The 17,368-nt window shown below is 39.7% G+C and overlaps 2 protein-coding genes across 3 annotated transcripts; both read right to left on the bottom strand.

Annotated features, from left to right (window-relative positions):
* Window positions 1–2,151: 2,151 nt before the first annotated feature.
* LOC138601169 (cyclin-dependent kinase-like 5) lies at window positions 2,152–8,201 on the bottom strand. The gene is made up of 10 exons (XM_069672746.1): window positions 8,034–8,201; window positions 7,395–7,589; window positions 6,823–7,007; window positions 6,621–6,733; window positions 6,387–6,526; window positions 5,854–5,942; window positions 3,633–5,732; window positions 3,057–3,150; window positions 2,808–2,961; window positions 2,152–2,273 (listed from the first exon to the last, which is right to left on the bottom strand). Exons 1-10 carry the CDS (start codon window positions 8,199–8,201, stop codon window positions 2,152–2,154), a joined length of 3,360 nt encoding a protein of 1,119 aa, XP_069528847.1.
* Window positions 8,202–9,468: 1,267 nt separating this feature from the next.
* Window positions 9,469–17,239, bottom strand: txk (TXK tyrosine kinase). 2 transcript variants are annotated; one of them, XM_069672268.1, is made up of 16 exons: window positions 17,038–17,239; window positions 15,343–15,394; window positions 14,539–14,620; window positions 14,325–14,456; window positions 14,159–14,223; window positions 13,595–13,654; window positions 13,432–13,486; window positions 13,239–13,318; window positions 13,005–13,129; window positions 12,839–12,913; window positions 11,031–11,202; window positions 10,716–10,932; window positions 10,494–10,558; window positions 10,243–10,361; window positions 9,896–10,053; window positions 9,469–9,643 (listed from the first exon to the last, which is right to left on the bottom strand). In XM_069672268.1, the coding sequence occupies exons 1-16, from the start codon at window positions 17,048–17,050 to the stop codon at window positions 9,572–9,574; spliced, it is 1,542 nt and encodes a 513-aa protein (XP_069528369.1). In that variant the 5' UTR covers window positions 17,051–17,239; the 3' UTR covers window positions 9,469–9,571. The 2 variants fall into 2 exon arrangements, with proteins under 2 accessions (XP_069528369.1, XP_069528368.1); XM_069672267.1 differs by lacking the exon at window positions 17,038–17,239 and having other exon boundaries at window positions 15,343–15,555.
* Between the last annotated feature and the right edge of the window lie 129 nt (window positions 17,240–17,368).

Below are 17,368 nucleotides of genomic sequence, written 5' to 3'. Positions count from 1 at the left end.
ATATTTGGTCAACAACTGAAGTAATGAACACTAGAAATGTTGGCACTAGATGAAAATGTATCTTCTGGGCAACAAGAATATGTGTAAACAATTTCCAAGCAATCTCTCCAGGAGTTGCTGAGACTTTTCAGTAAGAAGAAAAATTATCAACCTCATGATGGCGCAAGAGGAAAAGTCAGGGGTTAAGCAAAGTCGGAATTACACTTTATCTTGTTCCAAATTTTGCATCAATCTATCCCATAGATGTTGAGTTATTTTACAGGATGTGTAGATTGTGGCACAAGATGAAAAGTCAGAGAATAACTTATCATAAATAAGTCATGAGAATTATTGTGTTTTGGATCTTGAATATCTGCAGCAAATTTTATGGCAATTGTACTTTTGCTTACTTTGTTAACATTATAATAGGGCATAATAGGGCAAAAAACAGCCGTGGGAAAGAGAAATAGTCCAAGAAAAAACTTGAAAATTCCGAGATTAAAGTGGTAAATTTACCCCCCCCAAAATTGGGAAATTTGTGAGAAAATAAGTAGCAAATTTATGAGATTATAAAGTCATACATTTTGTTTGAAAAATTTGCTCTTACTATCGCACATCATGACCTCATCAAATTATACTTTAAATTTGATTTAGCAAAAAAGAAATACTTGTGATTTCAGCCCATAATCATAAATGTATGAATTTATAATCTCATAAATTCACAATATATTTTCTGACAAATTTGCTATTTTTTTCTGTCAAATTTACGACTTTAATCTCAAGTTTTTTCTCTGAATGTTACTCTTCTCCTCTTGCTCCGTTTAAACATTTTTTTTTTTTGAGCATCATATTTTATACTGTAACTGTAATTCATATCTTTTACTTTTGGTGTATTTGCTTTGACGTTAATGTAAATGTTACTCTAGTGCCTTTCTTGGCCTTATGTTAAGCCCTTTGTATTCCCTGAGTTTGAGTGTTTATGCCCAATTTTATCTTGTGTTTAATTTTCCAGCAGGTGGCGACCACAACGAAAAAGCCCGCTGTCCAAACACCACCAAGAAAACCAGTAACCAAAAACACTGGAACACCAATCAGACCACAGCCAGCTCCAGCAGGACCAACCACTGACAGACGCACCAATCTTTCCCTCATCCGCCTCCTCCACCTCTTGAACAAAAGCAGGCAACAGGCGGCTCGTACTAAGCCAGGGTTTAATGGTGTTATCTCTCAGCCAAAAAGAAGGCCGACTAACAGAGGTCAAAGTTCATCTGAAAGCGATGAATTACCTTCAACGCTGCTGAACAGAGCGGGAAGGGTGGGGGGGAACAGGAGGAGAATAGATTCATTTTCTTCAGAGGACTCAAGTGACTAGTGTTAAACTGATACCAAGACAGTTTGATTGCTTTACGACAAAGTTGAATAGAAAAGAAGAATTTTATGAACAGTTTCTTGACAGATTAGCATTTCTGTTAGTTACCTAATGTGTAAATGTACTCTCTGAAAATATTTTCTATGATGTATTTAAGTATATTGTGCGCTAAAATATTGGAAAAGGAAAATGTAGATGTGTTAGAATACAGCTATTTTCTTAGCTGCTGACATAAACCAAACACAATTCATCTTAAATTTTTTTATTTTTTTATTCTTAAAATGCTGATTGAAAAAAAAATGTAGTAATGTATGGTTTGTTTAACATTATTAAAAATATATTCACATATTGAATGACCTGTTTGCTTCTTCAAAAAGGTTAAAAACATATTAAAACATTAATTAAACATAAAACTTTTAATGAACATTTTTTCACTCATAGATGCTGGAAGTTTATAAATCTATTCTTGTATTTACATACGTAGATGTTTTATTAACATTTGATGAATACACAGGTGTAAATTGAATATTCTGTCCTTTAAATTAGCAAGCCCACCGCTAACGCTAAATGAATGAACGACACAAAGGAGAATGAAACAGAAGTCTCTGAATTCAGGTTTGTAGTGACGAGTAAAAATTAATAAATGGGAATTTTAGAAAGTCAGCAAAGGAGAAAATATCACTGCTAATTGTTTTGTTTGTGAGTATTTTGAAAATAGCATCTCTGGTTTACATAAAGATGACCAGGTTGTTATATTGCCATCACATTGAAGTAAAGGGTTAAATGTCTGAAAGGTGCTTCTGTTAAAGCGTTTGTGTATCTGTACTGTTGTGTCCAAGCTTCTGTGGGTCTGAAGACGAAATGGAGGGAACCAGTTGTTTGTCTTTTCTTTGATCCTTTGAGATGCCTTTGTTGTGTAGTTTGCCTGAGAAAACATGAGAGGAATTATCACTTTATTTAGGATTTATTGTAAGTATGAATTCATATTTTGTGTTGCGACTAAAAAACCATTTGACCTGAAACTCATATATTTCTTAAATTTGTCATGATTTTTCAGAAGTTGCAGCTAATAGTTAGCAGGTATTTAACTTAAGGCATTCATTGGAGAGCAATCTGCTTTCATGTATATTTGAAATAAAGAGATTCGGGACTTTGCTGCAGAGAGAATTTTTCCCCAGTTGGTCTGTTTTTTTAATATGTTAATGCAGCTGCATGGACTACATGAGGATGGGAATGGACTACATTGAGCTGTAATTCGTTGATTGGTCTGATGGACACAATGAAACATTTAATTGTTTTTCGGTGAGTCATGAAGTCTAAGACAACACTTTTTCAAAGCCTGGACTGTGGGGTATTTCAAAACAGATTTTTAAAGCTAAGTTAACACGAGTCTGTTGTTTGGCCCAGACAGAGCCTGTAACTAATGTTGTTATGGCATGTGTGTTTACAGAGTACATACCCTCCCTTCCTTTGCGCTCTGGCAGCACTGAACTTCTCAGATCAGGAAAATGGATGTCAGACCTCTTTTTGGTCACTGTAACACCACTGCTGTTGCCAACGTTGAATCGTTCAGACAGGAACGAGTGCTCACATATCTGACTTTTCTCTGACACCTGAAAGTAGAGAGAGTGGTTACTTTGGATGAGCAGATTACATTCTCCATTGTGTTTCTATTTTAAGCTACTGAAAGTTGCACACACTGTGTTACCTGAGAAGTGAGAGTTCCTGAGATGTGGCTGGACAGAGATAGTTGGTTCAATCGACTATAAATGCCACCGGGATGCCTTGGCTTGTCTGTACCCCTGTGAGAAACACAAAGACACACGTTTAACCACATGTCAAATTGCTCTGAATAACACTGAAGTGTTCTAGTTGGATGTCTGAAACTAGACTTGAACTCAAAGTAACCTTACAAACGTAAGAAATTCAGGTAGAATTAAGGGACAAAAATATTTGAAGTACTAAATAATTAGTTTGTGTGATCAGTATAATTTGTAAAATATCCACAGTTTTCCCTGGTTGGAGGAGCATTCATCCAATCAAGGTTTTGTTGGCAGAATTAAGAATGGGTATGTAATATTCCAACATAGTGTGCTACATTCTTGCAAAATAGCACCAAAGAATACAAAAGCAGTGACAAGTATGTATGAGATCCAAATATTGTCTGTGGGCCAAAAACTTTTGCTAGCATTCTGGCTCTGGCTGTGCTTAGGCCTAAATCCATCATCAGTGTGTTCAAGTTTCATTGATGTCCTCTTGTACTGCATTGTGAGAACAATAGTACCTAAGGCTGTGGGTCCCAGGATGGAAACTGGCCCCAAGTGCAAAGTGATCGCTGGCAGCAGGGCTGTGGACATCAGAGATAGAGGGAACAAGGGGTGTGGTGGATGGAGGTAGGAGGAGTGGAGTGGAGGAGGGAGGAGGGGGTGGAGGAGGTGGAGAGGAATTTGGTACACTGAAATCAAATTCTCTAACGTCTGCAGTGTACATGTTGTGGAGGATCCTCATTGAAGCATTGTGGTCTGGGGTTGCTGTGGGGGTGAAAGAATTTGAATCTGAGATTGTGGATACATTCGTTGAGTCGTTTCTTTCAGAGTTCTCTCTTTTATTTGTTGCCTCTGTGGGAAATGCAGTTTTTGGAGTCTTTGGGGTCATTGCAGCAGGGGGCTTGGTGTGGTTGCTGAATGACCCAAGCTTTGTTTTAGGTTCCCCGATCAAAGATTTGGAATGAGGGGGTCTCAAGGATTTCACGTTAGGTTCTGCCTGCTCAGTATTTGAGCCTCTAGAAACCTTTGAGATGTGATTTGCTAAAGACTTGGTTGTCGGGCTGATGGACACAGAAAGCGATAGAACCTCTCTGTTCTCTTTATCTGAGACTTCCAATGTTTTAGGAATAGTGGTTGCTACTGGTGTTTTGGTATTAGGGAATTCATCCGTCAGGGAGGTTGATGTTATTCCGGATTTTGTGTTGATCTTGGACATGGAAGTGCTCGGGGAATTGATCCTGCTGGGCTCTAAAGATTCAGGATTCTCCTCGTAATCTCCACTTGAAACATCAGATATCTCACTGTGTTTTGCAGCTGTTCTGGTTACAGGGCTGCTTGTCAAGCATCTGTGGTTCTTCTTGATGTTCTTAATTGAGGTACAAGTACCCTGCACAGTTGCAATCAATACTTGTGCAGGTTCCTTTTCTGTGTGGAGACTTGTTGAAAGTTTGTTGGGTACACATGTAATGCTGTTTGTGGGTTTAGTATCTGAGGATGAGCCTGTTTGGAGGGTTCCTTTGGGTAGTGATGTATTTCTGTGCGGAAGACTTCCCTTTATGAAAACTGTGGACGACTGTGCTGAAAGATCTGACGTCAGAGTCTTTGAAGGACTTGTGGACAAGGATGTGTTGTCTTTGGTTAGTTTTGGGCAAGAGTTTGAGGTAGTCTTAGAAGTTATGCTGTTTGAAGGTGACACTTTTGGACTTTCAGAGGTCCCTCTTTGCTCTGTGTCCATATTTGAGCAATTGGCCTGATGCTCTGAAGCAGTAGTTGTCTTGCATGGCTTGGCAACAGAAGGAATAGTTGAGGTAATGGACTCAATGTGATCGTTGCTTGATGGTTGGGAAACTTTCAGTCTGAAGCTTGTATCTACTTGGTCACTGTTTGATATTTTAGAAGTTACAGCTGTTGCAGCAGCTTCAGTGTATTCTTTTGTGAAAATCTTACCGATTTTCTGTGGTAGGTTTGTGTCTGTATGATCAATTGCTGACTTCAGATAAGCCTTTGGAGACAAACTCTCATTTGTATGGCCCGTGGTTGAGCTTTTAGACACTTTGAGCACTTTTGTGTTTGAGATGGTAGAGCTCTGACCTGGCTCAAATTTAGATCTTTGGATCTCCATACTTGTGTTATTGTCCTTCAGATCCATGGCAGTCTTGGAAGCCTCATATGCATCAAAATTAAGGGTTTTAGTTGGTTTTGAAATCTCTGATTTCTTACTCAGCTCCACTCCAGTGGACTTTTCTGGTTTGCTTCTCATGGTCGTTTGGCCATGGTCGCTTTTGGTTGTTTTTGCTGCATTGTCAAAAATCTTGGCGGCTGATGTTTTGGACTGTTTGGTGGACATCAAAGGCTCTGAGGTATTGCGAACATTTTTCTGTTTTGAAGGCTGCTTGCCTTTTGTTTTGGGTAACTTGTCTTCTCCGCCCTCCTTGTCTCTCTTTCCTATTTCCTTGTTAAGTTTTTCTTCTGGATCTTCAGAGTGTTTCTTTTCTTTGCCTCTTCGGTTCTTGTCATCTCCTTCATCCTTCTCTCGTCTTTGGGTTTTGGCTATTTTGGGAAAGGTAGAGTTTTCTCTGTGGTGTTTTTGTATCTTAGCATTCAGCTCTTCTGAAAACCTGTTTAGATACATAAATAGATTCAGCATGTCATTAACTTGATTTCAGGGGCTATTCAATAGCCAATTGGTTCATGGTTTGATTCCTGGTATCACATCTACTCAGAAAGAGTCCAATATACCTGATGTGGAAGGAGTCATTTGTGAACAGCGGGTGCTCTAATAGTTCTGAACACTGAGCTCTACTTTCTGGATCCATCTGGAGGCAATTCTGAAAGAGATAACACATACGTAATACTTATTCTATTTTGTCTTGATCAAAAAGTGAAGAGAAATACTTAAATTAACAATAATTTAGCTCAAACGGAAGGAAAAGGATAAAGATAAAAGCAGTCTCAAGTGCGAAGGACTTTTGTTGCTAACAAGAAAGCTGTAAAGCTAGCTTTTTAAATGCTCTCTGTAAGCCAATGTTTTATCTAGGGTTACTTCAAAGGTCTTATGAGGCCATGTCAAACCCGTATGTGAACTGTATTTGCTAAATACTGAAAAAATAAAATGGACAGAACACTCCAGTACTCCATTTTCAGTGGGACAAACTGAAATATTCTGGGTAACAAATAGAAAGTGGAACAGAAACTACCTAAAAACTTTGGATGTTAGTCATTTTAAATATTTGTGTTGTGACCAATAAGCCAATAAACTTACTACACTTTACCTGTGCAACGTCCAGGGCAGTGGCTTGGACTGAAGTGAAGCGCTGCTCCAGTGGGACTCTGCCAGAACATTGGGGCAGTTTAACTCCAGAAAAAACAGGATTCCTGTAGAACAACTCCTGGTGATGAGCTGTCAGGTTACCTATTATTAAAAAAATAGAAGCCACAGAGTACGATTATGTTGATATAGATAAGAGGGGAGATTATAGTCATTTTTAAGCAAGTTATTTGCTTACCGAAGCACCTGACGATGTGGTATATTTGATCAAGGTCAGAGTCTCCAGGAAACAGTGGCTGACCTGTTAACATCTCTAATAGCAGACAACCAACAGCCCACACATCGACTGGTCTACAAACACAAAAAAATGTCCACACTAGTTAGCATTTTTATCAAAGACAACCTACAGTTGATGTCCTCAGGTGTACAACAACACTTACTTGCCATACTTGGTGTCGCCTACCAGCAGTTCAGGGGCTCTGTACCAGCGAGTGGCCACATAGTCAGTGTAGACACCCCCCTCAGTGGGCGTTGTCATTGTCCGGGCAAAGCCAAAGTCGCACAGCTTAACCACGCCACCCTGAGAGATGAGTATGTTCTCTGGTTTGATGTCACGGTGGATTATCTAGAGAGTGAAGAGGGGATGTTGTTGCCAAAGGAAAAAAGAACAGTTTACCCTCTGATCAAGCTTGTGTTTACACAATTACAATTTGTTACCAAGCTTTCCAAAGTATCTGTTCAGCTAACTCTGTCTGATAAACTCACCAGCTAATGTAAGTTTTAGCAACTAGTTTTAGAACCTTTAAAAAGAACCCGAGTTTGTGTTTCCACACTCAAACTTGTTAGCTAGCTAATCATGGTATCTTCTTAATTCACTTTCTCATTAGCAATCTAGCTAATGTATGTTTATGAAACAAGTTGTGAAATGTTTAGATGATATTAAGGTCCTTTTCCTGGTTTCCAAAGCCTGGGGACATGCTCTATACAGAGAAACACACACAGGCATCCTCACACTTTGCTGGTGACAGAAGGCTACAGCCCTCAGGATCTGGAACAGGTACTGCCGACTGGTGTTCAGGTCCAGTCCGTTCGGGTTTTGCTCCAAATCATCCAGAAGAGTTCGCTCCACAAACTCAAACACCAGATACCAGCGGCGTCGACGCTTCCATACTTCAAGGAGGTTCACCAGGTTGTCATGACGTAGTTGCTTGATTGTTGGACAGATTAGAGTGGAGAAATTAGCAATTTTTGAAATTTAAAACTGGACTTACTTTGGCTGCTCAGAGACGGGTTGCATGGTAAAGGCCATGTTTTCCAGAATCAAGCATAATTTTCTTGATATTCGGGCTACAATCTGCCTGTTTTCTCTTTCAAGATACTGACTTTACAAACCTTCAGCACTTTCTTAGAAATTCTAAATATTTTTTCATAAATTTTGCTCTCAAAAGCTAACTAGTTTTATTCTGATATTCTCTCATGTCAAGGTTCAAAGCAGTTGCCAGAATGTGACTCTGACTTGTTGCGACTTTGTTTGTCTCGTGATTGACGGGCTGCTTTTGTGATTCACGTCACTCAGGTTTCAGGCTCAAAGAGGCCGCTCGCTGCTCAGTTACTCATTGATTGATTAGCTGATGAATTGATTGACAGGTACCCTTAGCAGCTTGATTTCCCTCAGAGCGATCTTCTTCACCGTCTTGTCATCGTCTGAGTCCATGAACTTCTTGATGGCAACGAGGCGGCCGGAGTCTCTGTGACGGCACTTCAGTACGGTGCCATAACTGCCCTCACCGACCAGACCCAGAGACTCGTAACGCTCCATCAGAGTCTGAGGGGGGAACATTTTTTACAACACATCACAAAAAAATATTGTTGATATTTTGAATACAAGAAAGAAACATGATAATGAAGAACTAGATTTGAAAAACAGAAACACTTGTAACAGAGTTTGGTAAATATCAGAATCAGAAATATTTTATTTACCCCAGGGGGAAATTTGTGAATAAAATCTATTGATCTCCCATTGGGGGGAGTTCACTTGTTTACAGCAGCTCACAAGTGAAAAAAGGAAAGAGAGGTTATAAAATATAAAAAAAGAATTAAAAACAACAATAATACGATTATATAGCTTATTCAAAGCCTTTGTTAATGAAGAATTTCACAGAGCAATTGGCGGTAAAAGCAGTCTTTATATAATGAGAAATACATCAGAGATACAACCACATAAACAGCGTGTTCCTTTAAAGTCCTCTGAAACGCCGTTAAGTTCAGAAGGACTCGAACACAAACACACTCACCTCTCCGAGGAATTCCTTAATCGATTAAAACACCGCGGCCAGCTTCCGTTATCGACGTAAACACTGGAGTAATGTTTTGTGCGTGTACATGTGCGTGTGTTCTGAGCCACCGGAGAAGATAACTTGACTCTGTGTGTCAGCGCACAACACGTTGTCATAGTGACGCCTCCCGCCACGTTCCACGCAGAGAACGTGACGTCAGCATAATTTGAATGTACAGTGATCCTTAAAAATAAATGATTTATAATGTTTTTTAAAAGGCCCCTTAAAATATGTTTCAGCAAATAAATCAGGACAGAAATAAGACTCTTCTCCCCCTACAGTGTTTATTTTTCTACCTTTACACACTGCACTAATTACAGCTGTTACAACAGTCATAAAGTGTTAGATTAATGCCTTTCCATGCTATAAAAACTAAGCTACACATCAGAGGGTGTCATCTCAGACAAAAGCTCTCTACCACCACCTGCTGTCATTTTTAATGAACTGCTCTATTTTGCCCTTTCTGCTCCCACTGTCCACTTACTTTCCTCGTTATCACACAGAATCTCACTCATTTTATAGAAACAAAACAGAAACAATGTCAGTTGAGAAGGAGAAGGTCACACATGAAGATGAGCTTATGTCCATTAAGTAAATAGTCTTCACTTTATATTTTCCATATGACACTTTTATAATTTGGTTTATTATATTTTATTTATATACGTCTGTATAAAGTTAAAAAATAAGAGATTTTAGGAATTAAACTACCAAAGCATCTGTTTCAGGAAGACAAAGTATATCAGAAAAGGTTTTAATAAAAAAATAGTTATTTACAGTGACAAAATAAAGTTTGTCTACATTTATTATTTACAGTTAAAAACAGTTTGAGAATCAGCAGTTTAATAAGTTTGTGTTAATCCGGATTTTCTGCCAGTTTCCTGATTTCCTCCAGAAGCTCAGAGAAAGATGGCCGACCTTGAGGCTTCTGCATCACAACCACCATCAAAGAAGAAAAACAGCAGGGGGGATTCAAGGGGAGGAAAAGGAGAAGAGTGAAGACGATGTTAACAAAAAGTATCATCAGATCATCAGAAGTTTAAAATGTTAAACTTTTCACGTTTATTTAGATTAAACTAATGACATGTCATTCGTAAAAGATTGACTTTAGACTAACTTTAGCAAGAGAAATGTGATGAATATAACAAATTAAACACGTAACATGACCGGAGTGTTTTACCTCGTGCCAGCAGCGGTACATGATGGTGTAGAGCGACTGCGAGGCGTGGTACGGCCGGTACAGTCGGACTCCTCTGGTGATGTCATTGACCACATCTAGGTTGGTGCGATTTTCAAACGGAGTCCGACCCTCTGAGTAGACCTCCCACATCAGCACACCTGCACACACACATTAAGTTTTTTCAATCCTTCTTATTAACAATCTTTTATTATTTTCCTGTGTATGAAAAACTGTCAGTGCTATTATAGCCTGTGCTACTTCTATTAAAACATCACTGGCTGAAGCACTTCTTCTACTTCCAGTTCTTGTCAGTATGCATGAATGATTAAGTGAACGTGTGACCTCACCAAACGACCAGACGTCCGACTTGCTGCTGTATTTACTGTAGTGGAGGACTTCAGGAGGAGACCACTTCACAGGGAACTTAGCACCACTAGAGCTGGTGTACTGGTTATCCAGAACGTATCTGCAAACATGAACACAGAGTCATCCTAGCCTGTGTTTCTGGGCTTAATGCTAAACTGAGCTGAGCTAAGCTAACCAGCTGCTGGCTCTGGCTTTAAATGTCTTGACTTTTCTTTAAAAACTGGAGTCCTACCTGGTCATTCCAAAGTCGCTGACCTTCACAACACTGTGCTCGTTAACCAGACAGTTCCTGGCTGCCTGGATGACAAAAATAACCATCAAACAAATATTAACTTGGACCATTACTCCCACTATGCTGAGAGTAGCCAGTAAAATAACAATGTACAGGAGGTGCACAACAAGAAACAGCTTCAAATAAAGACCAGTAAGCTGAATTGTTCTCCCTTTGACTCACCAGGTCTCTGTGGATGAAACTATGAGCCTCCAGGTACTCCATCCCCTCACAGACATCCTGGCACATGGACAGAAGCCACGCCTCTTTCAGAGCCCCACCCTTCTGCCGCAGGAAGTTCAGCAGGCAGCCGTTCTCCATGAACTCAGCCACGATCAGCAGGGGGCGCTGCTGCAAGCAAACACCATACAGCTGTACCAGTTTAGGGTGGCACAACCTCCTGAGAGACACAACAAACACACAGTTTCACTTCCTCACACGGTTTCACTTCATTCTAATAATCCTCCATGACCTCCTCACCCCCCCGCAGCTCCTTACATCATGACCTTGGCCTCCTCGATGAAGTCCTCCTCGTACATGGCTCCCTCTCTGATGGCCTTGATTGCCACTTTGTGCTGCGCCCTCCACTTTCCGAGCCTCACCAGACCGAACTGACCGCTGCCCAGCTCCTTCATGAAGGTCAGCTCGCTGGGGTTGATCTCCCACTTCTCTGCGGGAGGAATGAAGAAGTAGAGAGGAGAAAAAAGAAGAAGGGAGCTATAATAGAAACAGTAGAAGGAAACGTCTCCAAAAAGCCCATTTTAAAACCTCCTTCTGTACACGACCATTGATTTGGTCAAACAACAGTGTTTTGTATCTTCTAGGTGTTCTTAGCTTTAACTTTTTGTAGAATGACATAAAATCAAATTGAACGCGTTTTAGCAGCTGGGGGTGGCTTCTTTTTGTACTGTTGTTAAGGCAACCACCGAAATCATTAGCTGTCATTAACCTAACCGTTATATTGTAAACTGACCGAAGGCCCACTTCTCCTTTCATCCGATTAGACAATGAGAAAAAACGGCCATGACGTCTGGCACTTTGCTGCTTTGAGTTGAAGCCCTAAGGGCCCTAAGGCTTTTTTTTTAATCCCATAAGTCAAATCATGATTACATCACATGGTAAAGCCAATTGAAACTCGGGCTGAATTTCAACCACTGGTTTCAAAAGGATTTATGAGAACTGGGAATTCCTTGCAGTAATTTACATTTCAGTTCTTGTTATTGCTCCTGGTTGAACATTTGAGCCCCACTGCTCACATGCACTTATTAACTGTTCATTCCTATCCTGAGAACCAGGCTAATCCATGAGTTTGTGCTTTACTTGCACCACCAGATTCATCTGGTCCCTCTCCCATTAAGGCAGATTTACATGTGACCTGATTCAGGTCAGGCTAATTACAAGCATTTATTTCATATGGCGCTGGTTTAAATAGTAAATGGACTGTGCTTGTATAGCACTTTTCTAGACTTCTGACCATTCAAAGCGCTTTTACACGACATGTCTCATTCACCCTTTCACACACACATTCACACACTAGTGGCAGAGGCCTAAGTGCAAATCTCCCATCAGGATCTATGCACATTCATGGGGGAGCAATTTGGGGTCCAGTGTCTTGCCCAAGGACACTACCCCCAACCCCCAACCCTGACTGAGAGTCGACCGACTCTACCACTGAGCCACAGCCACCTCACAGAGCGTTGATGAGCAAAAGCTGGATGTAGATGATCTTAAATGTTCTGAAAGGTAGCTTAAGTGTTGGCTGCTATATAATGCCATGCCTAACGTCTGATATCAAGTTGAACTAGATACTACATGAGTTAGATATTGAAGCTAGCTACATTGCCTAGCAGCCCTTTGCAACATCACTAAATTGACTGTAGCGTCTGGGTGAATTTTAGTCTGCGCCTTTCAGAAGTCTAACTGGCGGGTTCCAGACTTATTCATATTTGCAACTTGGTGTGTAAATGTCAATGGCTAGTTTACTCCTGGGATTACTGGAAATTAATGAGGCAGGTAAATTAAAGCGGCAGACCAGACCCTTAACGCGCTAAATCTGTGAACCCAGATCAAGTAGAAGGAGAAGGTCTGAGATATAAAGCGATGGATCGTCTGCATATAAAGACACTTTATGTCCATTTGTGGTTTCTGCACTCCATAAACTGATACTAAATAATACTAATGTTGTTTATTTGTTAAACTTGTGTCATGAGAAGAGAATACAACTTTATTCAAAGCATATTATTATTGAATTTTGAGTGTAAAATAATGCATATTGCAGCTTTACGTGAATGTCTTTGAGTATTTACCTGAGCTGAATCCTGCTGTGGCAGGGACACACCTTCCCATTGGCCCCACTGCATACCGCAACCTGGTCACTAAACCTACACAAATAAACCAAACCATATCAAAGACACAGTATATGTGGCACTGTTGGGTCAATCTTTGCACACATAAAAAGGCCAGTGCATGTACCCGCTGCGTTGTGTTCATGGTAGTGTATGACATCAGGTATGGAGTTGAAGGTGTGTTTTTCAGCCAGGAAGAACTGTCCAGTGTCACTGATTTTGATCTGGTAATGCCGAATATCCCCGTTTATACTGCACATATACAGCAAAAAAACAAACAGAAACATTAAAAGTTTACTTTACAGGTAAATATTTATTTTATGTGATTTTAAAAAAAATGTTCAGTGTTCAAGTTAATCACCCCAATGTTTTGGTGTAGACGGAAACGGTGTAGACTCCCTTCTGACTGGATTCCCGCACCACGAATCCTCCCTCTTTGTCCTGGAAACAAATTTACTGTCACTTGACTGAAAAACAAAACTCTCACTGTTCATCATTGTTTCTTTCAGACAATAACTGCCCTGCATGTACATATAAACAGGCAGATATTGAACCTCTTGTCTCAGCAGCTGCTCAGCTTCTGTCCTGGTAATGTTCTTGCAGTACCACCTTCAGGAAGGAAAGGAAAACATGATTAATAGCTGAATTAAATGTTGAATACTTCGATGTTCCACTTCTCTACAATAACAATGCATGAAAACAAACTTAAACACTCACGAGTTTGCCTCAATTCTGTTCCTCTCTGTCACGTAGTTACTGGGGATAAAGCCTTTATTCCTGATAGACACAAGCAGAAAGGCAACATGAACAATCATCTCGTTCCAATCGTAGTTTTTGCTTTAGCCTCCTTGCTAAAATGCACTTTAACAAGACAAGCAAAGCTCCCAGTATGCTTCATCATAACTGATTTTCATGCAGCCTTTAGCAGTTCTGATTTGATGTCCAGTGAGGCCGGATATTGGCCTTAGTGTATGCTGCCATGCTAGCAGAGTCCTAGGTGGCAGTACTTAAGCACAACACTGCATTGAGCTAAGTGCCAACGTCAGTATGCTACCATGATGATAATAAAGCAGTTTTACCTTGTTCATCATCTTTGTAAAGCTTGTTAGCATGCTATAATTTGCTTAGATTAGCACTTCACACAAAGTACAGCTAAGGATGATGGGAAACATATTTTTGCTGTTATAAAACAGACAAAAGACTCATTATGTTGGTAGAGGATGTGTAGAAGCTCTGCCAATCGATTTGCTTTTGTGTATTGAATTGTTTTAGTTTTCATACCCGTGTTTGTCCTGCGCTCTCCACCACAGCTGGTCCTGTTTGTGGAGGATGATGTACTCTTCTCCCTGTGGACACATCACACTATATCAACACACATCTACTGTTTGGTGTGTGTGTGCTTGTCTTATATATGTGTGTGTGTGTGTGTGTGTGTGTGTGTTAGTACCTGTTTGAGTGTGAGGTCAGTGTCCTCCTTGGCAGTGAAGTCATACATGGCAACAACCATCAGTAACCCTCCGCCCAAACCATCCTCGTCTTCAGGAGGAGGGAGGGGGAGCTTCTTCCTCGACCTGTCCACCTGGAAGAGAGCGAGAACATAATAGACACATAAAAAATAATAACATGAACACACACTCTTTCACACACACACTGTGTCTTACCCGGCAGGCGTGCCCTGGGTATCGTCTGCTCTGGAAACACAAGGAGGTGCTTCCCTCGAGGTCCATGCGGGTGCTGAACTCCCTGAAATCACACAAGAGCTTTTAAAGGGAGTTTTAAATGCTTAAATACTAAAACGAGTGGTTATTAGTGGTATTAAAACTTACAGTGCTTATACACTTTGTATAAAAGCAGAGATGTAAAACTACTACATTACTTTTCTTAACTATTTTCTACATATTTTGACTTTTTCAAATTTTTGACTTTTTCAAATTTTTGACTTTTTTTCTTGAATTATTTCTCAAACTAATGACCTTTTTCTCAAAATTTTGAGGTTTTTTTTCTAAAATGTTTTTTCTTGACAAAATGTGGACTTTTTTTCTCAAAGATTGTAGAAAAAAATGAAAAATGTGCCTTTTTTTCTTGGATTTTTTCCAAACTTTTGACTTTTTTCCTGACTTTTCATGACAAAATTTTTCTTGAGTTTCTTCTAAAAATGTTTCCTTTTTTTTCTTTTTAAAAAACTTTTCTTCTCAATTTTTTTTTACTTTTTTCTTGAATTTTAAAAAAAAAAAAATGTTTTACTTTTCTTATTGACATTATTCTCAAAATGTTGCCTTTTTTTCTTGAATTTTTCTCTCAAAATCAAGGAGCTGAAGGCGGTAGGAGTATGGCAGTGGAGCAAGCACCATGTAATTTTGCCATGCAAACTGACATGAAAGGGTGTCATGGATCTATCAAAAAAAAAATGTAATATTGAATTGTTGGTCATATAAATGTTTTAAACTTTCACAGGCTGCGGGTACCTGGTCTGGACAGCACAGCAGCAGCAGCAGAAGACTGAGTGGATGGAGTGATCTGGAGAGAAAAAAGAAAAGAGCAATAAAAACATGTAAATGCTACATCATTGTAGTCTCATTATGGGGAGTCTGCTTCAGTGCTAATAATTTATCAGTTTCTTGCGTACAAATCCAAGGAAACAACTACAACTGTGGTTCCAATGAAACGAACTAAGCGTTAAATACCTTTTCTTATTGTTTCTCAGTTTTGTTTTAGTTGAAACTCTCTGTCTCTGTGGTTTTGAGTAGGAGGTCTTTGTCAGGAAGTATAGTTTCCTTTTCTGCAGAACTATTACACTCTTTCTCTCTCAGTAAGTCACTCAGTGTGTTTTGGTGGGCGAACAAAGAGACGGCTGTGTGTGGGTCATTTTCTCACACTGTGTGTTTGCAGCACGTCTTCCTGTTTCTCTTTATGTGTGTCTGACTTTGACTGTTCTTCACACACAACTGCAAACCATCGATTGTCATTTCATTTAAAGGGAGACGACAAAATTAAAGTATCCCTCAACAAGTCTGGTGGTTTTGTGATGAACTACCATCCCATTAACACAACGATGAGTTCCTTCCCCCTGAAAACTTTAGCTTTTTAATTATGAGGCTTTTATATATTATAACATTTTCACCTGGTGGCCATTTTTCTCTGATGTCACACTCAAGGCGAGAAGCTCTAAAGCTCACTGATAAATGAGCGAGCGATTGATAGTGAAAATCTGGAGGGACTTTAAGCCGTATTTCAAAGTTAAACAACATATCTTATAAGCTGTTAGCTACTGTTTATGATAGCGAACATTAGCATTCGACCACATCCTAGCTAACATTACGTATTGTAAGAAGTAAATCCCTAGCCAGTAAAGATGCTTCACTCTGAGCTAACTCTCTTTGTGCCAGTGAGAGAAACAGAACTGAAACCTCCATAGTTACTGATCACTCAGCAGGTCAGAGGTGCTGCTTTGCAGAAAGATATCTCTGCAGTTCAGACACTTCCTGTCTCTATTCCCACCTCTATACAGGCCTCTTCCATCAGTCCTACGTTATTTAAGTCATACTACATTTATCGAAAGAAACATGAATCAGTCTGTGTTGTTGTTTTGATCGTGACCCTAACCATGAAATGAGAACTCAAGTTTAGCTCCAGATTTAGCTGCTTAATTCAGATTCTGTGGATCTCAAAAACATGTTTTGAGGAAGATGTTTATCACATTAAAGCAATCAAGAACAATTTAAGAGTAAAATTTGCTTTCGGAAGAACTGAAACCGCCATTTTGTTTTGTTTTCTTTGTAAGGACTACAGGAAGAAGAGTTGTAACTGTGGCAAAAACAGGGATCCTACGTAAACAAATTACCCACACGTCTACTACTACTTTTGTAAAGACCTTTTGCATAAATATTGACCATTTGTAAATCTGCATATTTATTGCACATTTTGTCCTTTGTCTCCGGTAGTTTCTTCTTACTTTTCACATCATGACGGTGCTAAAATCCATGTTTCTTCTCATGCTTTTTAGTCAAATTTTCTACTTAATCCTCGTCTTACTGAAAATGTTGGATGTGTGTATTTGTTGAATTCAGTCTCGTCAGTTTAGTGTTCTATTACCTGAATCTATAACGTTTTTTATCAAAAACTTGGTGTTTAATCTGTAGATTCTACAGGTAGACACTTACTTGAGTGAATCATGTTGTTTGTCTTTACGTCTCTTCTTCCTCCTCCTCTTCCTCCCCTTTAAACCTCCTCCTCCTCTTCTTCTTCTAACTCTTTTTCAGCTCCAGCCTTTCTTCTTCAGTTTCAGTTTTTGGGGTTGGCGATAATTCCTCCTTGTTTGGTTGCATCGACGGAGCTGGTTTGATGCAACAGGTGGGAAATAACTGTGCGACAATCAGAGAGAGAGAGGGAGGAGAAACAGAGAGATAGGTGGGTGGCGGAAGTATCAAAGGTAATGGTGAGAACATAGTGAAGAAGAGAGAACAAAAGAAGAAGAAGAAGTCATGGGGAGAA

The sequence above is a fragment of the Semicossyphus pulcher genome, unplaced genomic scaffold, assembly GCF_022749685.1.
Source record: "Semicossyphus pulcher isolate SPU_LCO1_2020_fin unplaced genomic scaffold, fSemPul1.0.p SCAF_21, whole genome shotgun sequence".
NCBI lineage: Eukaryota > Metazoa > Chordata > Actinopteri > Labriformes > Labridae > Semicossyphus > Semicossyphus pulcher.
Note: the sequence above shows the minus strand (reverse complement) of the source record. Positions and strands in the feature narration are given on the sequence as shown.